The sequence below is a fragment of the Manis pentadactyla genome, chromosome 2 (assembly GCF_030020395.1).
Source record: "Manis pentadactyla isolate mManPen7 chromosome 2, mManPen7.hap1, whole genome shotgun sequence".
In the NCBI taxonomy this organism is placed as follows: domain Eukaryota; kingdom Metazoa; phylum Chordata; class Mammalia; order Pholidota; family Manidae; genus Manis; species Manis pentadactyla.
Window position 1 is genome coordinate 43,644,735 of NC_080020.1, and position 27,040 is coordinate 43,671,774.

The window sequence follows — 27,040 nt, forward strand, 5'->3', positions numbered from 1 at the left end:
GGAGCCTGTGCACACCTATGGGACCATCCCCATGTGTTGACTGACAGACAGGAGAAGAACTGGAAATCATTTCTTGTCTCTCCACTGGATCAAATTCATTCATCAATTTATTCCTGCAACAGATAGTTGAATCTCATTGTGTTAAATGCTGGAGAGATAAAGGTGAACAAAAATAGGCAGGATTCCTACCTTGGAAAGGTTATGGGCTAATGAGAAAGAAATGAATTCATCAAAGAGTGACACAAATATATGTACAAGGTCAACTGTGCCAAAGACTCTGATGGAGGTTTCCCTGGGGCCAGGTGACTGCATAAGAGGGGTGTTTGGTGTGATCTGGGTTAGTGGTGGTGGTAGTCAATGAAAGCCTTTCCTGGGAAACTCCAAAAGAGCTGAAAACTGGGCAGGGAGGGTGCTGTGGAGGGGACTGTTGCAGGCAGAAGGAAGAGGATACACAGACCCTATAGGGAGTGTTAGGATAGTGGGTCCAAGGAACCTAGAGTGACTCAGTGTGACTGAGAGCAGGCAGTGAAGGGAGCTTCCACAGGAGAGGCGTGTGGGCCCACCAGGGTCATAGTGACAGACCTGGTCTTACCTCCTAAGTTTATTAGGAAACCAGATTGTGACAGCCAGAGTGCATCATGGTTCAGATTTAAAATTTGCAGTGATTGCTTTCCCTGCTATGTGGAGAATGTGCTGGAAGGGAAAGGGAGCACATGTGGGGAGACTTCTATGGAGGCCAGCTTAGAGAAGAAGGGGCTTGGAGCAGGCATGGAGAGGCTTGCTAACCTCAGAACCTGGCTTAGTCTGGTCCTCAGAAAAACAAGTTCTAAGTTTACCCTTCATGGGCTGAGGGCCTTGCAGGGGGCAGGAAGAAATCATATATTTGGGAAACCTTAGGAGTAGGGAGATAGATATAATCAATAGGAATTCAGTCTGAAAATCAGTTGGAAGAAGACAGGGAGGAAGCTGGGATGGAAACACTCAAAAGGAGTTATGAGCGTTAAGCTGGGCAAGCATGGTTTGCACCAAGTGTGAACATTGTTGGGTGTGGATTTCTCCCTCAGCTCTTAATTGCAACCCATACTTAACGTGCATAATGACCAAAAAATATCTACATTTCTTGGGACTTAAATATAGAAATATGTTTTTAGCATATTGCAAGTTGCTTTGAGCAGCTTAAAATGAGAGGCTTTTCAAGCACAGGCTATACTGAGGCTTCTATTCAGCTAATGAGGAAACTACTGTAGGTCAGAATGGGTCTCAAGTCTATTAGATAGTGGCTCCTAGGGCTGCCCTGGGCCATGGTGTCTGGTAGACTATAACACATTCCACCCACCAATCACATTGCTCTCAACACTGACTTCCCATGTGATAGCTGTAACTGTTGGACAAATCACCTAGTCTTATTTAATTGCCTGATGCTTAAAGTGGCAGGGACCCAGCCTTTACATTCTCTTTCACCGCTAGGATATTTGATTCCACAAGAGAATCCTTCATTCCCCAGAGCGATATGTCTTCATATTCTTCTGGGCAATGAAGACTTTCATTATTTAATGTTACCTGTCATGGTTTTTGGTTTTAATGAGCCAGGAAGAGTTCATTCCACATCAGGACCACTTTTTGCCCTGAGAAAATTATTAAGCCAGTTTCTGAAAACCCTTTGCAGCCCCATGAAGGCATCTTCCATCTTCTCTCCCAGTTTACTTCAATCAACAAATAAATATTCATTTGTTGAGCACCTGTTGTTTGCCCTACATTGTGCTCAGAGCTTTACCCTGCTTAATTGTTAGACACTCTTATAGGGCAAGGGCTATAGTCAGCATTCTAGGAAAAGAACTCAGAAGCTCACAGAGGTTAACTTTGCCAAGGTTACCCACCCAGCAAGAAGATAGCAGAATAATATCAAACCCAAGACTTCTGATTCTATGATCAGGTGTTTTGTTTTTTCCTCCCTAAATTAGTAAACAAGCTGGTTTTAGATGGCTCATGTTCAATGCAGGGGAAAAAAAGGAATCACTTGGGAAAGCTGTTTTCTTTCCCAGTCTCTCCCAAACATCCTGATTAGTCAAGTAGAAAATGTACTTGGTGTTAAAGTGGCTTTAGCACATGTGGAATATTTGCTAATCTCCCCTTTTAACAAGGAGAACTGCTCTCAAGCTTAGCACATTCAATGTTCAACAGTCTCTAGGAAGAATTTAATAAAATTATTTTTATTTCATCTTCTATTTTTGGAACATCATATTTGTTTTCCCCATGGTGATGGTAAAAAGTTGCCATTCAAGGAAGAAAATTATGGGAAAAATAAAAAATATTGAATAAATTATAGTTCAGCTGTATGGGCATAATAATGAAAAAAATCATGAATGTGTGTCCATCTGATTTAAGCTGGGAACTATTCCATTGCTTTACTCTACTTCCCTTGCTCCCATTGCAAGTGGGGTTTCATGTGATCACTGCAGTGTGAAGTTCTGAATCTGATCTTCGTTTGTTTCCCTGGAAAACATACAGAAGCAATTATAATGGACACTATCCCTGTCATTAAAACCATTGAGGTATCTTTCTTAAGTTGAATTTTTATAATCCAAATCAACTCAAGCTAGTAATGGAGTCTTCAAACCTAAGAAAAATATGTAAGTTTATTGCAAAAGATAATATTCCATTTAAAACAGTTTAGAAATTTACAAAACCTTACATTAGTACATAGTCTTTAAGAAGGTGCTCTATAGATGAGCTGGTATTAATTTCCAAGTATTCGAGTACACATTTTTTTTTAACTACAGAGAAAGCAGCTACATAAACTCCTGCAACTTAAGTTGATGTATTAGTCTTTTACCCTTCACTTTTATAAAAGTAATTTTTGCTAAATTAATATCTCTCCATAAAACCATATTACCTCAAGTACAGCATTTCTGTAGAATATCATGGTAGATGTTACATAATATTTTACAAAGCAGTGATTTTAACATGAGTAGATAAGTTTAGAGGTTTGGTACATGTGTATATGTGTTGCTTTTAAACACAGAAATGATCATTTTTGTTTAGGGTGGTATTTACTGAATCCATTTCCCTCATAACAATTTTAAATGTTCAATTTTCAGAAGAGAAGAGACCTCCTTTCCAGTTTCAGGTTGGTGGCCCAAGCAGTGCTGTGTTGTGCTTTGGTATAGAATTATTATAGTCTCATTTGGTTTTGTTTCTAGAAATGTCAACATTTTCCAACCCTGATTTCACTTAATTCAGTTGAGGGTATATCTGAGGCCCCCAACTCTACATAAGCATATGAAAATGTGAGCTTAATTTTCCAAGAGTTGGATTATCCTGCTTGTGTGGGTTACCTCCTCCTCTCCTCCATCATTCCAGGCTAACTGGCAAACAATGCAGCTCCGCTCCGGGTTGTTCTGCTCGTTTGATGTTGGAACATGCACAGAGCTTATAAAGTGGGTAGAGTAGGTATTTTTATCTCCATTTGAGAATGGACAAACAGTCCCTGAAAACTTAAGCAGTTTGCCAAAGGTTAGTGAAATAAACTGTTCTGTTGCCCAGGTCTCTTAATTCCGGAAACAGGATTATTTCATTCTATCTTGCTGCCCGAGAATGTAAATTAATTTGAAAATTAGCGTAAGCAAAGAAATTAAGATGGAAGCTCTATTACAATATAAAATTATATAAGAAATCCCAAATGATTTTGCTTTATTGGATTATCCTCTGTGCTGTTCTTTTCCATTGTTGGGGCCAACTGAGAGTTGATTGTGTGGATACAGAAAGATCTGTGGCTTTTAGCCAGTGGTAACGTATCTTACTGAAATGCGGCTTCTTAAGTATGACAAGTGTATTTATCTTAATTCCAATTTAGCGTTATATATTCCGGTCTCATTTTGTGGTTTTAAACATTACACTAGAAACAGAAGAAAGAACATTTTGAATGACATTCCAAGACTTAAATAGTGCAAGCTGAGATTCCTTGCCAGATTTCCATCTCACTCTCACTGAAATAGCTCTGTGCACTGCAGCACTGTGACAGGGGAAGGTGAGACTGTCGGAGTGGTTTGCTCAATTAGTCTCAATTTGCAGTGGGGTGCGTGCAACCCACGTTCAGCCAGGATGCTGCATTCTGCAAGGACTCTGACTCAGATGCCTCATCTCCAGCAAAGAGGGTCATGAAATGCCTTCTTCACTGAATGCATGTAGAGCTTTAGAATTCCTTTTCTAAGCAGCATCAATCCAACCACAGGCTGGTAGAGAATTTAATAAGAGAGACTGTGGGTCTTGCCAACTTACCCCTCATCTTCAAGAGTATGTAGCAATTACTTAATTAGATTACTTCAGTAGCTTTTTTAGCCATGCAAGTTTAAATGGACCCACATGTATGGGGGTCTTATCAAAAGAATGAGGCCAGACTTTAAAAGAATTCAGACTTTGGGAAGGAAACATCTTTCATACTAAAATGGGAAAAAAATATATCCTCATCCCCAGTCCTGCGGCTTCTTCAATCAGGTGACCACTGCCTGGTCACTGTGAAGGGAGAGGGTGTAGATTGCTATACTTTGGAATGTATCTACAAGGCTGATGCAGGGATGAATGTACAAGAACCAATGTTGCATTTTTATCTTGGCCTTATTTATGTTATTGGTGAGATGAAATAGGCTACTGGATCTTATGATCTTAAATGTTGCAGGGAAATTAGTGGTGGACTCTTAAAGTTCAAGCCCCACCCGTTTGCTAAGTGATCTCAGGCCCCAGGATGAGAAGCATGACGGTGTCAGGTGGGCCCTGGAGCAGCTGTATCGGCAGGAGAGCCATACCAAGCTCTTTGTATCCTGCAGTGACCTCACTGTGCCACAGCCGGCAAGGCCCACACAGCAGGAGACGACAAACCCTTGTTTGGGGATCAAGGTGCTAATTAAAAATGAAAATGACCCAACCCACCAGGAGGTCTCACATTTTTATGCCCTTCCCTCTTCTGTTGTGCTTATATATGCCAAAATCTTAGAAGACTGCCGGATTATACGTCTATTTTTGGAGTGTGGGGAGTATTTGCTTATAACTCTCCTCTGTCTTCCTGCTCTGCACAACATTTTTTTTTCTCTCTCTTTTGGGGTGATAAGCCCAGGATGGGGAGAAAGTGTTCAGCATCATGGAGGTGTTGGAAAATGCAATGGGGGCTTTGCTCATGGTTGGAATCTAGACTTACAAACCAGGACGTTGGCCTAGGAACAGGACGTGTGACAGGGAACTAGGCAAGTGGTCACGCAAAGGTCTGTGAAGTCCTCAGCAACAGTGGCCCTCTCTTAGGTGAGGTTGGTGGTCAGGTGTCCAGCAGCAGCGAAACCAGCCCAAGTCTTTCCTGTTTCTCAGGTCAAGTGGCTCACAGCCTGGAGCCTTTGCTCAGAAGTAGAGAAGGCCTGAGGGCAGTGGTTTCCCTACCTCGGTAGGTATTTGGGGAGGGCACAGAGAATGGTCCCAACAAGCTCAGATCCACCAAAAGCATTTCTTCTTCACCTTCTTAGTTTTCCGCCGTAAGTCCTGTTTCTCAGCAACTGGTTCTGCTGTGGACTTTGGTGGGGGAGATGCCTCCTCAGTTGGTTCCACTTCCTCCAGACTCTGCAGAACTTCATGGAACCTGCCTTCCTGCTGCCGAAAATCATATTCTACACTGAAAAACACAGAGAGGAAAGAAGGAAGGTAAATTCAAATTAGCACATCCTGATCTAGCACACCAAACATCAACTGACATGGAAAAGCATGGGCTTTGAGGTCAAATCCCAGATGCTTAGGTACCCATTGGCTGTGTGACCTTGGGAAAATTGTCTTACCTCTCTGAACCTTCAATTCCTCATTGATTGAATTGGCACGGGTAATACCTTCCTCTTGGGGATATTAAGTTTAAGACTTGTAATGTGGTAGCCTGATAGTAGGTGTTCAGTAAATATTGCTCCAATCTCTTTCTTGCATTTATTTAATGATTCTAATGGTTAATTCTTTTACACGTTATGCACAAAAACTGCCTCATTACAAAAGAGTTATTAATACAGAGGAATATACAATAAAACTGAGACTCAGTTTCCTCAACTATAAAATGGACATAATAACAGCACCTGTCTCAAAGGTATTCTTTGGAATTAACATGTATATTAATTAGGTGAGAGATTATAAATGGAGTGCTTAGAGCAGTGCCTGGCATGTAGTAAGCCTTCCATATGTGTTAGCTTCTATTACTGTTGTTATTATCATTAATATTACTACTAATAATATAGTGTGTCTTGCTCTTTGTCTTGCTTCTGAACAATGTGTCTTGGAGAGCTTACCTCATAGTATTCCTTAACACAGACATATTTAAACATTCTCTTAGGGTTGGTAGTTCCTAATCTCCATTTCTTTTCTATTGTACTTGTGTGTCATTAATGTACAGAGTCCATTCCATCATCTGTATGCAGGTTCTTGAGGTAAATACGATGCATTGGGGCCAGGGTTGCCCAAGACTGACAGAGTCAGAGGCTGGCGGATGCAGAAGCCCTGGCCTGCTCACCAGGGGTATTCAGGCTCCCCCACACCTCTCAGGGCTAGCAAACATTAGGGACTCTCAGCTTGATTCAAAAGTCTGGCTCGGCCTTCTCAGGACCTGGAGAGTTGGGCCAGAAAGAATGAATTCTGAAAACATCCCTGCAGGCTGTGCCTGGGCCCCCTTTGCCCTTAATCATCCTCCACTTCCCTCCATAGATTTCCTCATGGAAGAGTTTCCTTCCAGTGCTGGGATGCTTGTAGGAAGGCTCTTAAGCTGTTACTGCATTTGTTACCTAGTTTCATACCAGAGCTCTCGGGAGGCCCAAAGATATAAGAAGCCAGGGTGGGAGTGTGGAAAGTGGAGTAAATACAAAATCATGAAAACAGCGCATTCTCCTTGTTTAGCAAGGAGGCAAATGAAATGTTTCATATGGAACATAAAAGACCCCACATTTGTCTGTGATGTGACATGACTGGCCAAAGCCTTTCTACCTAGCAAGGGCTAGAAAGGAGGTGTCATTAAAGAGACACTTGTCCTTGTCTACCATCCCCATGTCATCTCCTAGAGACCCAGGATTAGGTAAGTATTGCTGAAAGGGAAAATCATAATTGCCACACATGACCGGTGAAGCCCCTAGATGGTGCCTCGTCACTGAGCACTGAGGGATGGAAGAAGCTACAGAGTCAGGAGAGCCAGGTGGCCTCTTTTACAGCCAGACCAATGGGGTGCCAGTGCTTACAGAACATCAGGAAGGGGTGTCTGTTTTGCTTCTGTATTTTTTATAAGATTCACCCACATTTTCTCCTTGGATTATATCCTTTCACTTTCTGTTCCTCCCTGGCTCCCTCTATAGAGACATACTTCTGGCTGGGTGACCCATATAATGGATGAAACACAGGCTGTTTCTCAAAGCAAAGCTCCACAACTGATTAACTGTGAGATCTTGGGGAAGTCATTTCTCATTTTCAAGCCACAGTGTCATCTGCAAAATGAGCATGGTACCTCCTCATAGGATCTCAGTGAAGTTTAAATAACGTAACACAGGTACAACACACAGCTCAGAGGTAAGCACCAAGTATTCATCCAGTCATTCAATAAACATTTATTGACTATCTCCCATATGCCAGTCTCAGTACCAGGTATTAGGGGAAGAGTGGTAGACAAACAGACAGACAAACATTATCCCTGGCCTCCTGGCACTGGTCCATTGGCTCTGTGTCCTGAGCAAACACGAGCCAATATCAAGAGCTATTAGAGATCTTGCCAAAACTCAGGATTTGCCAATTCAGTGGGCAGAGGCTTCCACAGACTCACACACTGAGTCTCCTGCTTCCAGGATATACTCCACAGCACTATACACCCCTCTTTGTCTCTGGGCCTAGGGTGAGTTTCTGTCTGCACTACCATACTCTCCCCAGTGGAAATTTATGGAACTGGACTCAGGGACATGGGAAAAGCTGTCTGCAACAACTACATTTCTTCAAGGACTGAATTTAAGCGAGTTGCAAACTCTGATTCTCACCCCCTCTAGCACTAGTTCACAGGTAGGGAACAGCCACATTCACAGTTTTAGCTCTAGAAATAGCCCTGCCCTCCCCACCCTGAGGCAGAAAAGTCACCTTCATCTAAGAGCACCAGATGGAGCCAAAGAAAAGGGATACCTCCTCATTCTAGGAATTCCCTGTGCTGTCTGGTATAGCACATTTCATCCATCCATCCATCCACCCACCCACCCACCCATCCATCCATCCATCCATATGTCCCTGCACTGACCCTGCACTCAGTTGAGGGCCACTACACTCAGTTGCAGGGATCTGTCTATAAGACAGACAGATGTAGATACTGCTCCTGTGTGGACCTTCCCAGCATGTGAGTGAGACTGATAATTAAACTAATAAGTGCTTTAGCAATATGCTTTGTATTTATCTCAACTACCCTTTCTGTCCAGCTCTTCATCCACAAAACTCTATCAAATTATAGGAATACACACATATACAAGCTTTCTACTTATATGTACTATTTCTCTGACTTCATAATTCAAATTAAAAAAATGATACTAACACCACCACCTGAGTTTACCAAGACTCACAAATACTGTCCTAACACCACTTAGGAGAAAATAATGATCTGGGTGATTCCAGAATGTGCATGGAACTGGCAGGCCTGGGGAGAGAAGAGCCAGGAGATAGAATGTGAACTCTCTCATCATCGTAAGTTAAAGTGCAGCTCAGTATAGAGGACAGAGCAAGGGTTCAAAGGGACACTCCTGCATTTGAACTAAGGCTGCACCGCGTACTGGCTGTGACCTCGGGCTTCTTTTCTGAGACTCATTTGAAAGTGGGGTTTATGACGCTGCCTCACTGGGTAGTTGTGCAGATGGGGCACAGTAACAGATGGCATGCCCTCATGTGGGGTTCAGTCTCTGCCCACTCCACTCTTCACTCCTTTGTCTTCCTGTCTTAGGGAGTGAAGACCTTCCTCCTCACTCAGACCTTCTTCAGCTCTTCAGTAATTGTACACATTGCCAACAGCATTAGTCTTCACCTCCCACCCCCACCATATATATTCAGGGAAGAATACACTCTTTATGTTTCTATGGAAACACCACAGGGCTCCATTATAATCATGGAGGATTGGGGAGCTCCACACCCCCTCTTGAAACTGCCCCCACTGGTCCTGACAATTTAAAGAGGATTGAAAGTGACTTTCTTTTCAAGGCCAGGCAAATAGCAGATATAGAGAAGCCTGTGTGCTTTGGAAAGAAATTGATTAATGTTTTTCAGGCCAAAGCAATTTATTAACATAAAGCAAAATTGTTACTTTTCTTCCTATTTATCTGTTTGACAAACTACTGTTTAGTTTGGAGGGGAGAGAGGGATATTTTTTTTGGTAGCAGCTGCTGTATAAATGGGCCGAGGCAGTACCTTCTCTCATCTGTTTTTCATTTTGAGGTTGGGTGGAGTAGAGGAGATACCCCTCAACTTCCTCCTTTGCCAACCCATACCATAGTCAACAACCTCTTGAGTAGGGGAACAAGTGAGAATAGGAGAATAAGTGATGAGAATTCAAGTAAACTCGTAGCACAGGGTTGTTTGTTCATTCTGGGGAATGACTACCTTGGGTCTGGTGTCAAAGCAGAATACCAGTAACTTTTCCAACCTCCCCTCCCCTTTTTTCCTTCCTTTTAATCTTCCTACGCTCCCACCCTTACCGTCTTCTGCCATCCATATTCCATGTAGATGAAGAGGAGGGCTGAGTGCTTCGTTTGGGCAGAGCTCTGGCTCACAGTGGGAAGCGGAGGCCAAATGGCCATCAAGAAATGTTTACAATACAGGACTCAGGCCTGGAGCCATGGAGATAGTCTGTAGCCAGAGCATTCAAGTTCTGTGAAGTTGGTCCTCTGAGGATGCACAGAATACGGTTCAAGGGTTCCTGGTTCACGGGTTCCTGACTAACTGACCAGGGAGCCTTAGAGCCCTTCCCATCCATGACGTCTGTGCACAGTGTCGCAGTGCAGTTAGGGAGTGAGCTGTGTGTAAACTGGGAATGGAAGAGAGCTTTCAGGTTTACCTCTTGAGGGCACCTCACTAATCTAGCTGACAGATCAATGCTCCAGCCATCCTACTAGGTGAAAAGCAGAAAGATGATTTTCTAGGTAATTGGAAGCAGCGAGAAACCTAAGTCATGGCTTGTCTGGAAGAAGAAAAAGTGAGAAGCAAAAAAGTAGATAAATATATAAACACATAAGCAAACATCAAAGCCAGGATCTGGAGGCAATATATTGGCTGGGCAAACTGAAGTTAGGTGAAGCCAAAGGAGATAAAAGTTTATGTAGAAACAAACAATAGGAACCTTTCACTTTAATATTTCACTTTCAAATTGCAAACACTTCAGAACTGTGTATTCATTTTATCCTCACAATGGTCCAGGAAAATGGGAAGGTTGTTATTCCCATTTAATGGACAAGCAAGTTGGCCAAGGGAAGTCATACCATGAATTATGATCAGAATCTAAGCCGGGTTTCCTGACTCCTAGTCTATTGTTTCTCTTAAAGAGGGATCAAAGCTTTTAGCTCAGGGCTTAGCTATGACCACGGTCTTATTCTAAGAAGAAAGAAATAACAAGAGAATACCTGGACATATAAGGTGAGGACACATGGTAATTTAAGTGAATAATAATGATGATAAGAAGAAGAAAGAGGAGGAGGAGGAGGAGGAGGAGAAGAATGACTATCATTTTTGGAGTGAAATCTGTATTGTAGAGGCTGTATCAAAAGTTTGGTAATTCTCATGTGTCTCATGAGAGCCTCATTCTCAGAGCCCCATGAGATAGATAGTATCTTTATTTCACAAATTCTTTCAAAAAGAAACTTAGGCAAGGGGCTTCCTGTGAGTAAGTAACAGCACCAGGATTTGAGCCTAGGTTGTCTGGCTCCAAAGCTTATATACTAAGGTATAATGCTCTGAAATAACACAGTCCTTTATTTGTATGAGTTCCTGGTTGCCCAACGTGTGTGAGGTGGGGGTGGTGGAATGGTGGTGAACAAGGCCTGGTGCACCTAAACGACCTCTGAGCCCCCTGTGGAACCAGACACAACCTGGGAGTGGGCTGCATGGGGTGCCCTTTATGACCCAGTTGCCGGGCTCACTCTGCAATAGTGTTTGTAGATTATAGGGTCATTCTGACCAGTGGGATGCATACTTCAAGGAGATGGGCACCCCTTTAGGAGGTAGCTCACTCAAGGTAAGATCTGAGCTCAGCAATCTTGGCTGTGGTGTAGGCTGCTGAGGTCTGCAGTGGGCCCTTTACACTTCCTTCTTAGCAGGTATGTCTTGCTCTTTTGTAAAGAGAAATGGCTACAAGCCACTGCTATAAAACATATACTCCAAAAAAGTTGGCTGAGAAATGAATAATTCATGACATTCCCCTGAAGAAGAACCATCTTCCAAATTCATTTCCATCTCTTCATCTCTGTTGGAGTGTTTCTGTGGTCCTGCTTGCCGTAGAACCCAGGTGAACCACAGATTTATTGACCTCCTGCAACTTTGTTTTTTAAAGAATTAGCCCTGTGAATCAATGGAATCAGCAAGGGTAGTTTGGTTCCTGTCCATCTGGATAAATCACATCACTTTGGAAAGTGTCTTTAGGGAAGAATTACAGTCTGTGAAAAGTAAGAGCTTTAGTTAGTTCCCTGTCACCCCCAGCCTGGAAGGGATATTGTTCCTAAAAGTTTCTTCTAATGACCAGTTTGCTCATTATTTATAGGGTATAATTTAAGCTTCACAACCTGCAGCCATTTCAAGTTGGCAAATGCACCCCTTCTCCTAGGGCATCTGTCTGCTGACAAGTCCTCAGAGAATTGCAGGTTCTTTTCTCAGCATGTAAATAAGCAGGACCAAACTGCAGAAATCTTCACTGCTGATGGTCTTTGTGTGAATAAGATCTGTGCTCTGGGTTCTGTGGCTCTGTATCCAGATGCTCTTCATGTTAAGCCTTCAGAAGGGGTAGGTTTTCTCAGAGAACTTTAACACATATATTCACTGAATATGTCAGGTCAAGAGGTAAGAGGGGAAGGGACAAGAACACTTCTTGAAAGCAGGGCCTGTTTAAGCCCTGGCTTTGTTGGATCTTGGACAAGTCACATAACCACTCTGAGTCTCAGTTTTCTCATCTGTAAAATGGGAATAATAGCCAAACCCAAACTTTAGGTTTGTTGGGAGTCTGAAATGAAATGATACATGTACAGTGTTTGGCAAAATGCCTGGCACAGTGCCTGGATCAACAAATGGTAATGATTATTACATCAACTTGACAGAGAAATAAAGATTGTGTCATTCTGTGGTCAGCTGTGGCCTCCGTGCCAGCAGCCATCCATTTGTTATTCCTGTGAAATTCTCAACTTGATTGATTTTATGTTTATGGCATGTTTCAGCCTCTTTAGCTATTAATACATTAAAATAGGTTTCATTTTTATTGCAGATAAATTGCTGATGCTGTAAATCCTACTTGTTTCTCCTTATACTCCAGAGAGAAGAAAGGGATAAAGCTACTGATAGAAACAGGGACTAGAGGCCACTGTCTTGGGGATCGACCTGTCAGGGATCAGAGAAATTCCACATGTACCCCAAACTTTATGCCTGTTTCCTAAAGAGACAGTTTGAGACAACTCCTAAGGAGACCCTTTGGGGGATGCTGGATGGTATTCCATCACATTCACATCCCAGCATTTGAAATGAGTGCTGTTTGTCCATACTGAAATGTGGTGAGAACTGCAAAATGCATCTGTGATTACTAGAAAGAACAGATATGCTGTGTGCTTTATAATTATTTATCATTGTGGACTTCACTGCTGGCCAGAGAGAGGACTATGGCTGGAAGGCAAAAGACTCTCATGGTTCACCTGGCTCCATGCTGGGAGAATGTCATATGTAGACACAAGGAAAATATGAAATAATTTAAGTGGAAAGTTGGTTGCTAAAGCCACAGGCCTGGATTTGTATTACATTTCTAGTGAAATGCCTTTTTCTTTGATTTAGCAGTAGCTTTAAGTGGCAGGCAAGGCCAAGACTCAGTAGCCAAAAAGCTTAACCATAGAAGGTAACACAAGAAAGGCCTTCAGCACCACTGACTGCACAAGCCTAGGAGACTCGGGTAACTCTTCAGAACCTCTTTCCTTGGTATGGCGAAGGAAAAGGCCTGGCTTTTCTCCTGCAGGGCACACAGCTGTGCTTTGGCCTTTGTTCCAGAAAATCCTAGATAACTTATCCTATAATAAGTTCTGAATACAAAACTGTGAGGGGGCAATGCCAGGAATGGGAATACTGGTTGCTAGGTACAAAGGGAGGCACTTGTGGTGAATCCCTTACTGAAGATCCATAGCTTCTTCTCTTTCTGATTCAGAAGGAGTTGTAACCACGGAGGAACCAATAGTAATGAAAAAGTAGCCTCTCGTCTGTGAGTTTGAGAATGTGAGAGGATGGTGGTGGAGGATAAGACATTTAGCTTCCTGCAAATTACCTAGGTTAGGGGTATGGGGTGATACACTCCTCTCCTGAAGGGGAGGTGCTGGGCAGCACTTTGCACACCCACCCTATCAGATGATTGTAGTTGCTTCTCCAGGACTCACCAGAGGGCAGTTCTTCATATTTGAGCTTTTGGCCTGTGAGCAGACTTGGGCTTTAACTGGTCTTAACCTTAATTAGAGGAGAATTGTCAGCAGGGATTGCCATTCTGTTCCTGATCTCAGATGAAGCCCAAGATGCTGGGAGATGTGGGAGGCAGGAGAAGCTACAAATGAATCCCCTAAGTCATTTATAATGCAGCCTGGGCCCCAGAATGAACTGACAGAGACGCGTTTTCTCTTCTCATTGGAAATAGTAGGCATCAAAATAATATGTTTACTCTATGAGTAAGCCCCCTCCCCCTTTCCTTTTCCGTCTGCCTCCACTCTCACCTGCACCCTTAGTTAGGGCTGTATGTGATCACCCAACTCTAGAACTGAAGCTACAGAGAATGGTAAATTATATTTCCAATGATGTATTTAAAGCAAAAGCTAGTTTCTGGGCTGTTAACAAGAATTTCCTATTCATGATCATGTAGGCTGGTTGTCAAAAAGTTTTCTATTAAATCAACGGCCCCACATCTTCCTTTTAAGACCCTGATTTTACCTAGCTGAATGTTTCACAAGCTTCACTGGAATCACACTTTCCCAGGAGACTCGCTGTAATTGCAGATTTCCATCTCCTACTCCACACCTCTAATCCAGCAGGTTTTTGGGGAAAGGCCAGCAACCAGTATTCACAGATACGCAGGAGACTCTGATGCATATGGTCCAGGATCACACTTTGAGAACAATATTTAGGGACAGCATCTTAAATTTTCATGATGCTTTTGGCTGAAGAGGACTCAGTACATGATATTCTGCTGAGCCCTATTACCCCACAACCAGACCTGACCTCTGAAGGCATCATGCTGTGGAATCTGGCCAGCAGGCAGATGGAACTGTGTTCTGATCTTATCATTATCACTTATTCGTTTCAGAATAATTGTGCAAGTGCCTCACTCTCTGTCTCAACTGTCTAACCTAAAGATTGTGCAAGTGCCCGAGCCTCAGTTACCTTATCTGTAAAATGGGACTGTTTTTATCTATCTTGCATGTTTGTGGGGATTAACTGTAAACTCAAAAGGTATTTATAATGACCAGTTATGATAGACACCCTATAAATGGCAGCTCTCCTCTTATTTCTTTCCCCTGATTTTCATCCCAACAGATCCCTGCCCTCATGTATCATAGTTGTAAGAATCATCAAATGAAATCAAATAAACTGACCTCCAATTAGATGGGAGTAGTTTATGAATTATAAGGATTTAAGCTGGGCGTACTTGTTTCCTATTTCTGATGAAACAAATCACCACACATTTAGTTGTTTAAAATGATACAGCTTCTACTATTAGAGTTCTGGAGCTCAGGGTCCTCCAGAACTGTAAATCAAGGTGTCAGCAGAGCTGTGTTCCTTCTGGAGGCTCTAAGAGAGAATCTATCCCTAGCCATTTCCAGCTTTTAGAGACTGTCCACATTCTTAGCTTATGACCATGTCACTTTAACCTCTGCTTCTGTTACCTCCTGACTCTGCTTCTTCTGCCTCCTTTTTTCTCTTATATGGATCCTTATAATTACATTGGACCCACCTGGATGATCCAGGCTACTCAACCAAGATCCCTAACTTAATCACATCCGCAAAATCCTTTTGCCATGTAAGGTAACACATTAACAGGGTCCAGGAATTAGAATGCGCATGTCTTGTAGGGCCATTATTCTGCCCATCACAACTGATATTTGATGTTTTACCAAGAGAACCTGCAGATCTAATGCCTTAACACCCCTCTCTCAAAGAGACCACTGGGGCAGTTCAGATACCATAGAAGGGAGTTATTTTAGCCTGGAGGGAGTTTGGTTTTCCACAAATCAAACTTGCCTTTCCTACCACAGCCAGTACAGAAGTACTAGACAGTAATGTTGGATGGCCATGATGAATGAGGATCTATGAAATTGCAACAAGCTCTTTGAGTCATCAAAGGAATATCGGATTAGGTTCCATCTTGTTGAGACTATGTTAGCATTCCAGGTATTTGGATACTGACAATCATGTACTACCTTCTGTCGTTATTTGATTCAGTTCAAGAAGTTCTACCAAGGACCTGCCCATCCCTCCCTAATAACAACATCTGATTAACTGAGATCCTCTTTCCCATCCAATAATAGGGACACATACAAATGATAACAATGACTTTGGGCAATCTAATTGCTGACTCAAGCTCACCACTGCTTTTCATTTCTCCCCGAGTCAATATAGTCATTCCTTCTTTGAGATGATTCTATTAAGCACCAGCTATGTATTAGACACTGGCTTGCAACTTTGAGATACTAAGCATTTGCTGAAAGAAAGAAATTCATAAACTACATTACAGTGCAATAGGGTAAATGGTATAACAGAGGAATGTGCATGCCTGGGGGTCCTTCTCAGGAAGGAGTGTAAACTGTCCAGAGGGACTGGCTTTTAAGCTGCAAGACTAGGAAATTTCCAGACAAAGCAGGGCAGAAAAGGCATTCCAGGAATTGAGAACACACAGTATTTGAAGCCAGTGAGTAGTTCCCTGTGGCTGGAGAGAAATAGAGGAGACTCAGCAGGTGAGGTTAGTATCACATTCAAAGGGCCTTGAAAAATTAGCTCAAGGCAATGACAGGAACCAGGACAAGAATGTTTAGTAGGGGAGTGAGACAGTCAGATCCCACTTTCCAGTTAATTTAACAGTCTATGTTGAGATTACTTGGGATGGGACAAAAGGGGCCAATGGCCAAAAGATGAGTTAGCATTCAAGTGACAAATCATAAGGGCCTTTACTGACCAGAGACCACGGGGATGAAGCTAAGGGGCTGGAAGTAGAAACAAGGTAGAAACAGTTGCCAATTTGATGTATGTCATAAAGGGGAAGAGTGAGGCAATGGGAACTGTAGTTTCTTTATGGAGTCACGGTTAATGGTGTTGAACAAAATTAGGAATATAGAAAGAGAATTAATTTTTTGTGGGGGGAAATGAGTGTGTTGTGGTATGGTATGAATTTGAGGTACCTTTGAGATATCAAAATGGCTATATCTGTAGGTAGTTCAATATAAATATATTTAGAGAAATGGGTTGAAACACTTGTGAAAAAGGTAGGGAAAGGTGATGTCACACAAGGAAACTTTTGAAGTTCATGACTGCACTTGAAGGCAGGAAACGAGGCTAAGGATGAGAAGAGAAGACAGCCTGTCTAGGTCGATCCCCGTACAAACAACTCTTCTAGCCCCTTTCAAATCCTCCATGGCCAACCTCTCTTTCAGCCACTGAAAACACTAAGTTGGCCACTTGCTCTTTATTTCCATTTCTTGAGCAACATGCTTGGATGATAGAAGAAAATTTTTTCTGAGAAAGACTTCCTATTCTTTTCTCTTAAAACATTTCAGGCATTTTTACAACTTAAACCAAGCAGATTTTTCCTGGGAGCTACATCTAGAAAATAAATGCATATTGGTGTAGTCAAAGACCTCCTAAGAAGCTCTGTGATTATTTTTAGAGTGAACCTGAGAAGCAGGTGCAGGGAGGTATGGCTGGGGGAGCAGAGAGCAGGGGAGGGAAAGAAGAGGGATGTGGCTGAGGGACCACATGCCCTTGAGAAGAGAAAGGAGAGCTGATTCCTTAGGGCACCCTTTCCCAGACTTCCATCACTGGTTCCCCACCTTCACAGTTTTTGCAAAACTCCCCACCCCATCTGCACAATTATTTAGTTAATTTTTTCTTCCTAAATCAATTTACTTTCTAAACTTAAAAATGTTCATACCAAACAGGTAATACCACTTTTGAAAATGGAGACCTGCATCACTTACAATGAACATATAGGGAACTAGTTTTAAAAGTTAAGAGCTTCAATAAAAAAATTTTAATGCTTACATACTGGCCAGATGTTGTCATTTTGCCTATGGCCATTAATGTGAGACCTGCTCTCTCCTGGCAAAGACGTGTAATGAGCAAGCCTTAGAAAGGTCTTGAAGACATCCTAGCATCAAACTCAAATTTTTCCTCTAGATCATTGGAAGGATTGAAATAAGTTAAAAAGAGAACAGCCTTCTCACTAAGTAATTCAACGTTATTTAATCCTTGGTATACCACACATGGCATTCACCTAACCCTTTGTTTCACCTGTAGGATCAATGCTGCAGACAGGTAGGGAGGGTGGCTGGGGACTGAAGAGCCTGGCACCAGCCTGAGGCATGCAGCCAGTTTCCACACACTCCCTTGGAGCCTGTGGTTGTCAGAACTCAGAGGAGTCCATTCTCCCCGGCTGGAAGCCCTGGAAGCCCTTGGGAGCCACGTATGGAAGCTTTAGGCTTTGGTGTTGGTGCTGTTCTCCTTGGGGAGGCAGGATTTACCAAAGCGATCCCTGCTAGGAGGGAAGCCAGAGGCTTTGGCTGAACGGAGCAGAGTCTCCTCTTGGAGCAGAGAGAGTGCGTTGGAAAGACCCGATGACCCATGTCTAAATGGAAGCAAGTAACATAGCCATGGCCTTTGGCTGATGAGACCACTTAGAAAACCTTATGTATTGCTAACTTTGCAGTAACCTCTCTGGAAAAGAAAACCTGGCAGGCAATCCATCAGTCACCCATGTGCTTTATGTACAATGACATGCCCTGGGCCCATCTATCATCAGGGTGAGGGACTGCAGCATAACAAGGCCTGAGGATGAATATTTCACATTAGTTTGTTAGATCTGACTTCCCAGGACACAACACAGGGTTTGAAGTCATTTGAAATGTTAAAAAAAAAAAAAAAAGACAACTCTCGTTGTCCCACTGTTACTATGACAGGGATGTTGTTCTGATCTCTTTGGCTTTCATCAAATTAATTGTCTGTTCCTTCACAATGGCTTAGATACAAGGCTATAGATACCATCAGAGAGAACAGTCTGGTTTTGAATAGTAATGAGGGATGGATGCATACAATGGCTGTTCTCCTTGGAAAACTGGAAAGGGATGTGTGCATGAAAGTTTGCTAACCCAGCCAGGGGTGTAACAATTTAGAATGTTTGCTTAGGATGCTTGAAGTAAGTACTAGAAAAAGGTAAACATTCTTAGACTTGTTGGAAGGTCACAGTTTAGCTAAATATTGCCACTTTTAATTCAGCATAAAACTTCCAAATATCAGAACTGAAAGAGACTATAGGGACCATCTAATTAAAAGCCATCATTTTTCAGATGAGGAAACTCAGAGGCCAGAAATGATTTGCCCAAGATCAGGCTCTGAAGCTCACAGTAAACGAGAAAATAACCACTTGTCCTTTTCACCTATATAGTCTAAACAAAAAGTTTTCACTTATATAGTCTAAATAAAAGTTATCTAATGTGATAGAAAGCACATTAAATGGAGATTAGTTAATAATTATTCTTCTGTGCATGATGAATAATTTTTTTGTCCTCCCTAGCTGCCTAGATAATTAATAATTTTTGTCCTTCTAGTGGTTAGGAAATTTGCTTAGCAGAGTAGATATAAAAAAAGGAGAAAAAAGGTAAGCAATTGATGAGACTGTATACTTCTATTTTCCAATGCCATAAGCCTTTCTCAGGTTCCTTTTACTAAGGGGATATTTTATCCTAAAGTAAAGAAATTTTTCTGTGAGTGGCCCTCAAACTTCTGTTATTTGGTGAAAATGTGTGTTCCTATGGCTCCCAGGTGTAAGGAGTTGACAGCCTGTAGGACAAAATGCCCAAGCCCCTGCCTAAGTGCAGGGGCCTCTGACTTCCAGGTCTCCCGTCCCTTGTTAGGATGATCTAGGGATTCTGTGAGAGAATGAGAAATTTGAGAAAGGAGACACAAGCAACCCATTGGGGTCTCATTTTGCTCAGGTCCTAGCTGTCTTTTTCATCTGAGAAAGAAAAGTAGTAGAGAAAGCAGAACTGTACACTTTAGTCAAATAAAATTAGATGCCATCAACTAAAACAATTGCTTTTGACCACTTTTCTACCATACCACATTAGTCTTCCAGCTAAGGGGGCATTGACCTTTCCAGTAATAACAGTAATAAGCCCTGAGATTTGTACAGAGGTTTGCAGTTAACAAAAGGCATTCACATGTATTATCTCACTTGCTCCTCATCACAACTCTTAATAGGGGTAATTGTCCCCACTTTACAGATGACAAAACTGCCTCCAGACAAATTAGCAGGTGTCAGACTTGGAGATTTTGACTCTATATGATTTGACCACTATTTGGTTTTTCCCTTCTATCACTTATAAATATCTGCTTTATTGCAGCAATCTTACCCTCTGCTAGAAGGAAATGATGTACTTAGAAATGAACACACAGGGCTTAGCACAGTTCTTGGCACAGAGTAAGTGCTTGTGTGTAATAGTCACTGTTGAGGAAGAGGCAGTGTGATGGAATAATCGGGATCACAGGGTTTGGAAGCAGAAAGATCTGTATTTGAGGAGAATGTTCTGGATAGTCCTTCCCTCTGAAAATGTTTTCTGCAAGCTGGGCCAAATGGCTTAACTTACATGAGGCCATTAACACCTACCTTGCAAAATATAATTGTGAATGAGAGGCAGATATGCATGTGGAGCTCAGCACAGCACCTTTACCTCGTGTTCAGTACATGTAGGGGTGATTACCTCAAAACAATTTGCTCGCAGACCTTATCATAAGGAAACAAAGCAATGCCTGCCTTGGAACCAGATGCCAAACATTTCATAGTTAAACCCCTTGTTTTTTAAGTTTCAAATAGTCAAAGGCCTTCTGTCTTTGCCTCTTTCTTCCCTGTCTGTGTCTTAAGTTTATGACAGTGTTCTGTGGTCCCGGCAGCTTCCATGCTCTACAGAGCCAGCCTCATTTGTGGCCAGGTACCTGTATATGATGCATGCAGTGTTCTGGCAGGTACTGCAATTGTTGAGATCTTGGCCAGTTCGATAAAAGTTGCGCCTGCAAGATAGAACATTTTCTATATGAATCTATGGGCAAAAGTCCCATGGGATGCATGCATTCTACCAGCTCATTTCCCGAGTCACAGTATTGCTACCCTGACAGGTAACAGTGCTCTGGAGTTGCACGACCATTACAAATAAAGAAACAAGAGACCCACAATAATAGGACCTTACATTTCTAGAGGGTTTTATAAATGTTTAAGTACTTTCACATCTGAGGTTTTCTTCATACTGACAACAATCCTATGAGATGAGTCAATTATTCTTATCCCCACCTGATAGGGAAACTGAGAGAATTAGCTAGTGAGTCGAAAAACTATTAAAACTCCTGACCCCACAGTTTAGTGCATTTCTCTTGCATCACCACACTGCTTCTCTGTTTATAAGGCAATGTTGGTTCTGATTCATATCAGCAAATGCTAGTTAATTACTTCTTCTCTCTCCTACCCTTTTGTTGATTAGCTTGAGCCATTTCTTCTTCTCAGTCTTTAGGGAGTACTTTCTTGAGGGACAAGCATTCTATACCCAAACAAATAACTGCCTTCCTCTTCCCAGACTGGTGCTGAGTCACCCAGGAAAGCATTTTTTTACTTTTTTCTCTTTGCAGAATTGTGATCTCCTTTCATTTCCTACTTCGCTGATCAGTGATGGACTGACCTGAGCCATCAAAGTGGTCAGTGGTGGGGAGGGTCAACAGTAAGCTTAGTGGTCACTTCAAGTCCTTTGTAACAAACATACATACCTAGAATATTGTGGAAATATAGGAACTTGCTAAGAGGATGGGGTGAGGGAAGTGCCCACATGCTATCATTTTCTCCCATCATTAACCAACTGGACCCCCACCTTCATAAAAATCGTTTTTGATCCTGCCACTTCAATGCCTCCGTTTTGCAGTCTGTTGCTAGCTGTAAACAAAAACAAATAACAGTGGAAATCCACCAAAGCCTAGAAGCAAATGAAACCCTGTCAGAACAAAGGGAGGCCATTAGGTATGATTGGGGAAACCACAGAACTTCAAACACTTTGGAGCCATTTTACTAACAGAAACCAATGCTCTCTCTCTCTCTGCCCCTGTCCTGGCAAATGACTTAACCCAGTAGTTTTCAATATAAAAAAAAAAATTTCACCTTACCCTTCTGTGAGAGCTCGAGCTTTCTCCAAGTCTTGAATTACATTCAAAAGGACTTTAATTTTCTCTTGATTTGAGTGCAGAGATTCCTCCACGGATTGCAGCCTACCTTGGAGGTCACAGAGTTCACCCCGTGCCAGGTGATTTTGATTAATCCCCCCAACCTCCCTGTTGCTGTGAAGTTTGGTCTCCCTCCTTGGAAGACAAGATGGGAGGTGATTGCTTCCTGGACAGTTTTGAAACTCAGGGGTGTCCGACTGGGTGGGGTTCACTGCTGTCTGCTTAGGACTCATGGGGGTAGATTTTGATGCGCTGTTAGTTTTGAGTGACTGCAGATCCTGATGGTTGGTACTCGATGGAGAACATTCTGATGGCCCTCCTGGACAGGCTGGCTGGCTGTGGGAACCAGGTGAGGGGGAGCTGGAAGTCCGTGGAGGTGAGGCAACACGTGTTGCCTTTGACTGAGACAGTGGGCCAAGATCTTTGTTGTCAGAGTTGTCTTTGGGCAAAAGCAATTCGGATTTAAGTTCCCCTGTACCTAGCATAAGGTTGGCACTGCTGGTGGCATTTGAGCAGGAGGGGAATCTTTCTGAATCTGATAGTGGCACTCTTCTCCCATCACCTGGGCACATGTCAACCAAATGGTGTCGGGAGTTGCTTATCTCCACTGCCCTGCCTGGGCTGAGAGTGGACTTGCTAGCTGCCCAGGTTGGACTGTGATAAATATCATCTGGTACTTGAGTGGCAGCTGTTGCTTTCTCTGAGGTCCTCCAAGTCCCTGCTTCCAAGCATATACTAACAGGCCCATTGCTTTGCACCTTGGACATTCTAGGGAGAAATGGATGGGGCACCTTGATCCTTTGAAGCCCATCCTCAAGATGTTGAGCCAGCCTTAAGTAGGCAAGGTCAGAGGATACAATGTCCTGTTCAGACAGGTTGCCATTGACCTGGATGGCACTTTGGGATGCTGTTGGCATTTCCACCAGGGACTTGCTAGTTGTGAGTCTCTTCCTCTTGAAAACCGGGAAATGCTTCCTGAGACTAGGGGAGGTTTGGATTGCAATGTTCCTAAAGCCCCCTGCCTTCTGGGACCTGGGGAAGGAGAGCGAGTAAGTGGGGAGGTGATGGTGCCTGGGTGCTTGAGTCGTGCCCATTACAGCCAGGTCCTCAGAAGTTTGGACATCAACCTCAGCAAGGCCAGACGGAGTCTTACTGGTCCCATCTTCTTTGAATCGTACCTGCTGAGATTTGCTCCTGCGGTGGTGTGGCTGCTTCACAAACTCTACTGACTCTAGACTGTTACGCTTTAGAAGCACAGGTCGCACTTTCATATTTTGCTGGGCCATTGAGCCTCAGTTGAAAGGATTGGGATCATACACTTCTCCTACGCACATTTCCTTAGGTCTTTGCTGCAGCAACTAATGATGGCATCTCAGACATGGAGATCTGTCAGCTAGGATGGAGTGATCTTGTCCTCTGAGTATGTGCAACTCTGTCAGCCATTCCCAGCCAGTAGATTCTACTTGGCAGCTACTTAATGCTCACCTGGTAATGCTTCACCTGCAGTTAAAATATTATTTCACTAGGGTGATGATTGCTACTTAGATAAACAATGAGTTAGGCTAATTATTAAACAAGTGATTTACCAAGACAGCTGGTGGGCTGCTTATCAAGGGAGGCCAGCAGGCAGTTCTGATCCTAGAGGAAGCTTGCTATCTTGAACAAAAAGACAAAACCAAAGTACCATTTAGAAGACAGCACAGACTCCCAACGTGTGAAATCTGAAAGAAACCTGCTACGTCTGGAGCATATGAGTTTCTTTCCAAGAGCATCAGTTTTCAGCGTAGAACTACAGAAAACTTACACACATCTTCTTACCATAGCATGTAAACAGGCAGAGAAATAAATGACCTGGGGGTTGGCTTCTTCCATGATCCATGATGTTCCTAAGAGAACATCCCCATTTATGTCAACCACGAATTCCTCCTTGAGAGCCATTGTTTTCTTTCATGCTATTTCCCTTTCCTTCAGTGAGGGAAACTTATCTTCCTAAATAATCTCACAAAACCCAGTGGGGTGTGACCAGGGCAGGATTGAGGCGTCCGAGGGCATTCAGAAGGCAGAGTCCCTGACGTGTTATCTTGGCTGAACTTCACATGTGGGGAAAGGGAGCCATGTCTGCAGCTTTTTTGAATCTGAGCAGAGAACAGTGTTCGCTTGGCCTTGGGGGTAGGGGTCTGGGGCCCAGCAGTCTTTGCCAGTAGACAGTCTGAAAGGGAAGAGACAATAGTTGCAACTGAGAACACAGCTCTTATGCACCTGGGTTTCTCTCCCAATTCCAACCTCCCAGCTAAGAGCTTTTTGTTTTCCTAGTGAGCCAGCCACCTTGTGGCTGCAGGGCCTTGGAACAAAATATCTGTCTGCCTGGATCATTCCCTCCTTCCCTCCTAGGCATTACCTGGCCAGCTCCTATTCACCCATGAAGTCCCAGTTTACATGTCATTCTCAGAGAACCTTTCCAGTGACTCCTCCTTCATACATGCTTTCAGTGAGAGACCACATCAGGACCCCATTATACCTTCTCATGACGTTTTTCCTCACATAAGTTGCAGTTATTCTTAAGTAATCATTTGTGTATGTATTTATTTAGGGTGTATCTCCCCACCCCCTACCACTACCCTGCAAACTCCAGGAAGGCAGGGGCTGGAGCCATTCATTCACTGGTTGGGTACTTCCAGCAATCCTTTAGGCTCACTCTGGGTGCTTAATAAAAAAAAAAAATGAACATTTCTTGTAAGAGTGGCTGATTGAATGAAGGGCAGATCCTTCAGAAGCAAAGAGGAGCCTGGACATAGGGGTCCCTAGGGTATTATGCCAGGGCAACAGAATGGAGGGTTCTCTCTGTGTTAACTGTATCATTTAATTGAGGACAAGATTTTTCCCTGATGTCTTCATTTTTTTAATTGCTTTCCAGGAGATCAGTGTGCATACAATGGTCCACAGAATGTGTACCTTGTAAAAATAAGTTACCTTTTGTTGAACACTTATTTTTACCATGCTGAGAACTTCACATGCATTAATCATAACAACTCACATTTACTGAGTACTCACTAAATGAGTACTATTCTAAGTGCTTTCTAAGCTGTTCTAAGCACTTTCCAAGCAATAATGCATTCATTTCCTACCTATAGAGCTGGGTACTGTCATAATCCCATTTTACAGCTGAAGAAGCTGAGGCCCAGAAAGGTTATGTTATTTGCCCAAGGACACACAGCTAGTAATAGAGCCAGGGCCTAAACTTAAACAATATGGCACAAGGACCTGTGTTCTTAACTTCTACACTCCATTGCTTTTCTGATGGTGAATTATCTCATTTAATCCTTACAACAAACCCGAGAGGTATCATGAGCCCTGTTGGATGGATGAGGCTCAGAGAGGGTAAGTACTCAGTGGAGGAGATGAGATGTGAACCCAGGAGTCTGTGATTCCAGAGTCTGGGTTCTTAGCTGTGACTCTATGACCTTGTCCCTTGAGAGCTGCCTGGTGTGTGGGTCAGGTGAGATCATTGATTTGTGTATGGAGTTTGAAGACGTGTTCAGGTCCGAAGAGATGTAGGGGACGGTCCCTTGGCCTTGCCAGGGCACAGCAATCCTGTTGTTTCAAGTCTGAGGGCTCTCATGGAACCGGGGTATGGCAAGTTTGAAGCCTGCCTGGGCTGACCAAGGAATTTGAAAAGAAAATGAAAATAATGAAATAGTCCACAAGTATTTGGGTATCTTTGAGTATTCTGTTTGTAGTGTGTGGCCTTATTATCATAAGGGTGGAAACCTCTGGTTTCTCTAAGTATGGGGGCTTTGCTTTCAAAACGTGCTTCATCCTGCTGTTTGAGATACCCTTTTTATGGAGGCAACCTAAGCCTTGCTTCTCAGTCCTCTGCTTTTCCCAGGAATTATTAGATAATGCCAATAGCAATGTTGTCTTTCCCTGCTCCTGGCTACTTTGAGAGGGACCAACTAGCCCAGTGGGACTGGGGCAGTTAATGACAGGCCCTGAAAGACAATGGGATCCATCTATAATGCTAATGAGTTGTTGACTTCTCATGAAGCCCTGAAACTACTACTCACATTCTGAGTGTACCTACATCTGGGTCAAACCTCAGACCCTTAGTGGCTGAAGGGCTTGGAGCAATACTTCTCCTCTCTGAGCCTCAGTTTTTCATCTGTAAAATGCAGGTGACACTCATAGCATATAGACACAGATGTATGGGTCCAATGCAAGGAGGCGATGAGACAGGGCACGAGAAGTGCTCAGCACAGCGTTCAGCATGTCATCAGCAATCAGTGTGGGTTAGCTATTACTGTTACTATCCTGTCATCGTCTGTTGTCAGGTTTCCTTGCTGCGAATGCCACACAGTGTGTGGAAGAACCACCATCCACAGTTTAACGAGAGCAGGTAGAGGTACTCTTGGGACAGAGAATGGACAGGGTTTGGGGGAACCACCTTGCACTTGCCCCAGCCATCAGAAAAGCAGGGCTGGCCTCTGAGACCTGCGTTATTCCTTCACACTCTGGGGAGACGGCCTGCAGATAGTGAGTTCCCCTTCAGTCTGCACAATCATCTCAAACAACTCCACTTTCAAAATCAGTTTCGTGTTTCAATGACTGCAGAATTTTTAGGTCTGGAAGAATCTAGTAGTCTGTATCTCATTCCATGACTCTCTGTAGCATACTCTTCATGTAGCAAGTTAGCTTTCCTGGATACCTGCAGTGACTAGGAACTCACTACCTGATCTCATAGTTGAATAATAATCATTTTTATTTATAGTAGCAAATATGTATTGAAAACTTACTATTACAAGCACTCTGTTAGCACTTGGCACTTGGTGATCCTTAAACTAGCCATCTGTATATGATATCCATTTTGCAGAATGAGCAATTAAGACTTGTAAGGTTAAGTCACATGCCTGAAACCACACAGTCCATACCCTTAACTCTTGTGCTGCCGAGCCTACATGTTTATATATCTACTTTTGTGGATTTCTATGCTTAATTTGTCCTCTACCATCTCCCTCTCCTTCACTGTGCTTCATTCTGGGAAATTTAACTCATTTAGGTTACAACTGTCTGAAGCTGGTTTTTATAAGATCTAATGTTTAGTGAACATTGATTATGTGCTAGGCATTATGATAGGTGTTTTTCACTTATTCTTTTCCTTAATCATCATGACAATCTTAGAGGCAGTGCTGTCAGTCCCTCATTTTATAAATTAGGAAACTGAGTCACAGAAGGTTAGATAATTTGCCCCAAGACCTTTCCCTGATAAGGGATAGAGCCAGCATTTGAACCCAGTGATTGACCCTATTTGAACCAGTGGGCTTCCTGCCTTCTCCAGAACTAG

General features: G+C 42.9%; 2 protein-coding genes across 2 annotated transcripts in view; one reads left to right on the forward strand and one right to left on the reverse strand.

Moving 5' to 3' along the window:
• The window catches only part of DOCK2 (dedicator of cytokinesis 2), a 412,382-nt gene that overhangs the window by 203,603 nt on the left and 181,739 nt on the right, over positions 1 to 27,040 (forward strand). The window lies entirely within an intron of this gene.
• Positions 3,150 to 26,749, reverse strand: INSYN2B (inhibitory synaptic factor family member 2B). The gene is made up of 3 exons (XM_036884747.2): positions 21,646 to 26,749; positions 20,437 to 20,511; positions 3,150 to 5,653 (listed from the first exon to the last, which is right to left on the reverse strand). The coding sequence occupies exons 1-3, from the start codon at positions 22,986 to 22,988 to the stop codon at positions 5,470 to 5,472; spliced, it is 1,602 nt and encodes a 533-aa protein (XP_036740642.2). The 5' UTR covers positions 22,989 to 26,749; the 3' UTR covers positions 3,150 to 5,469.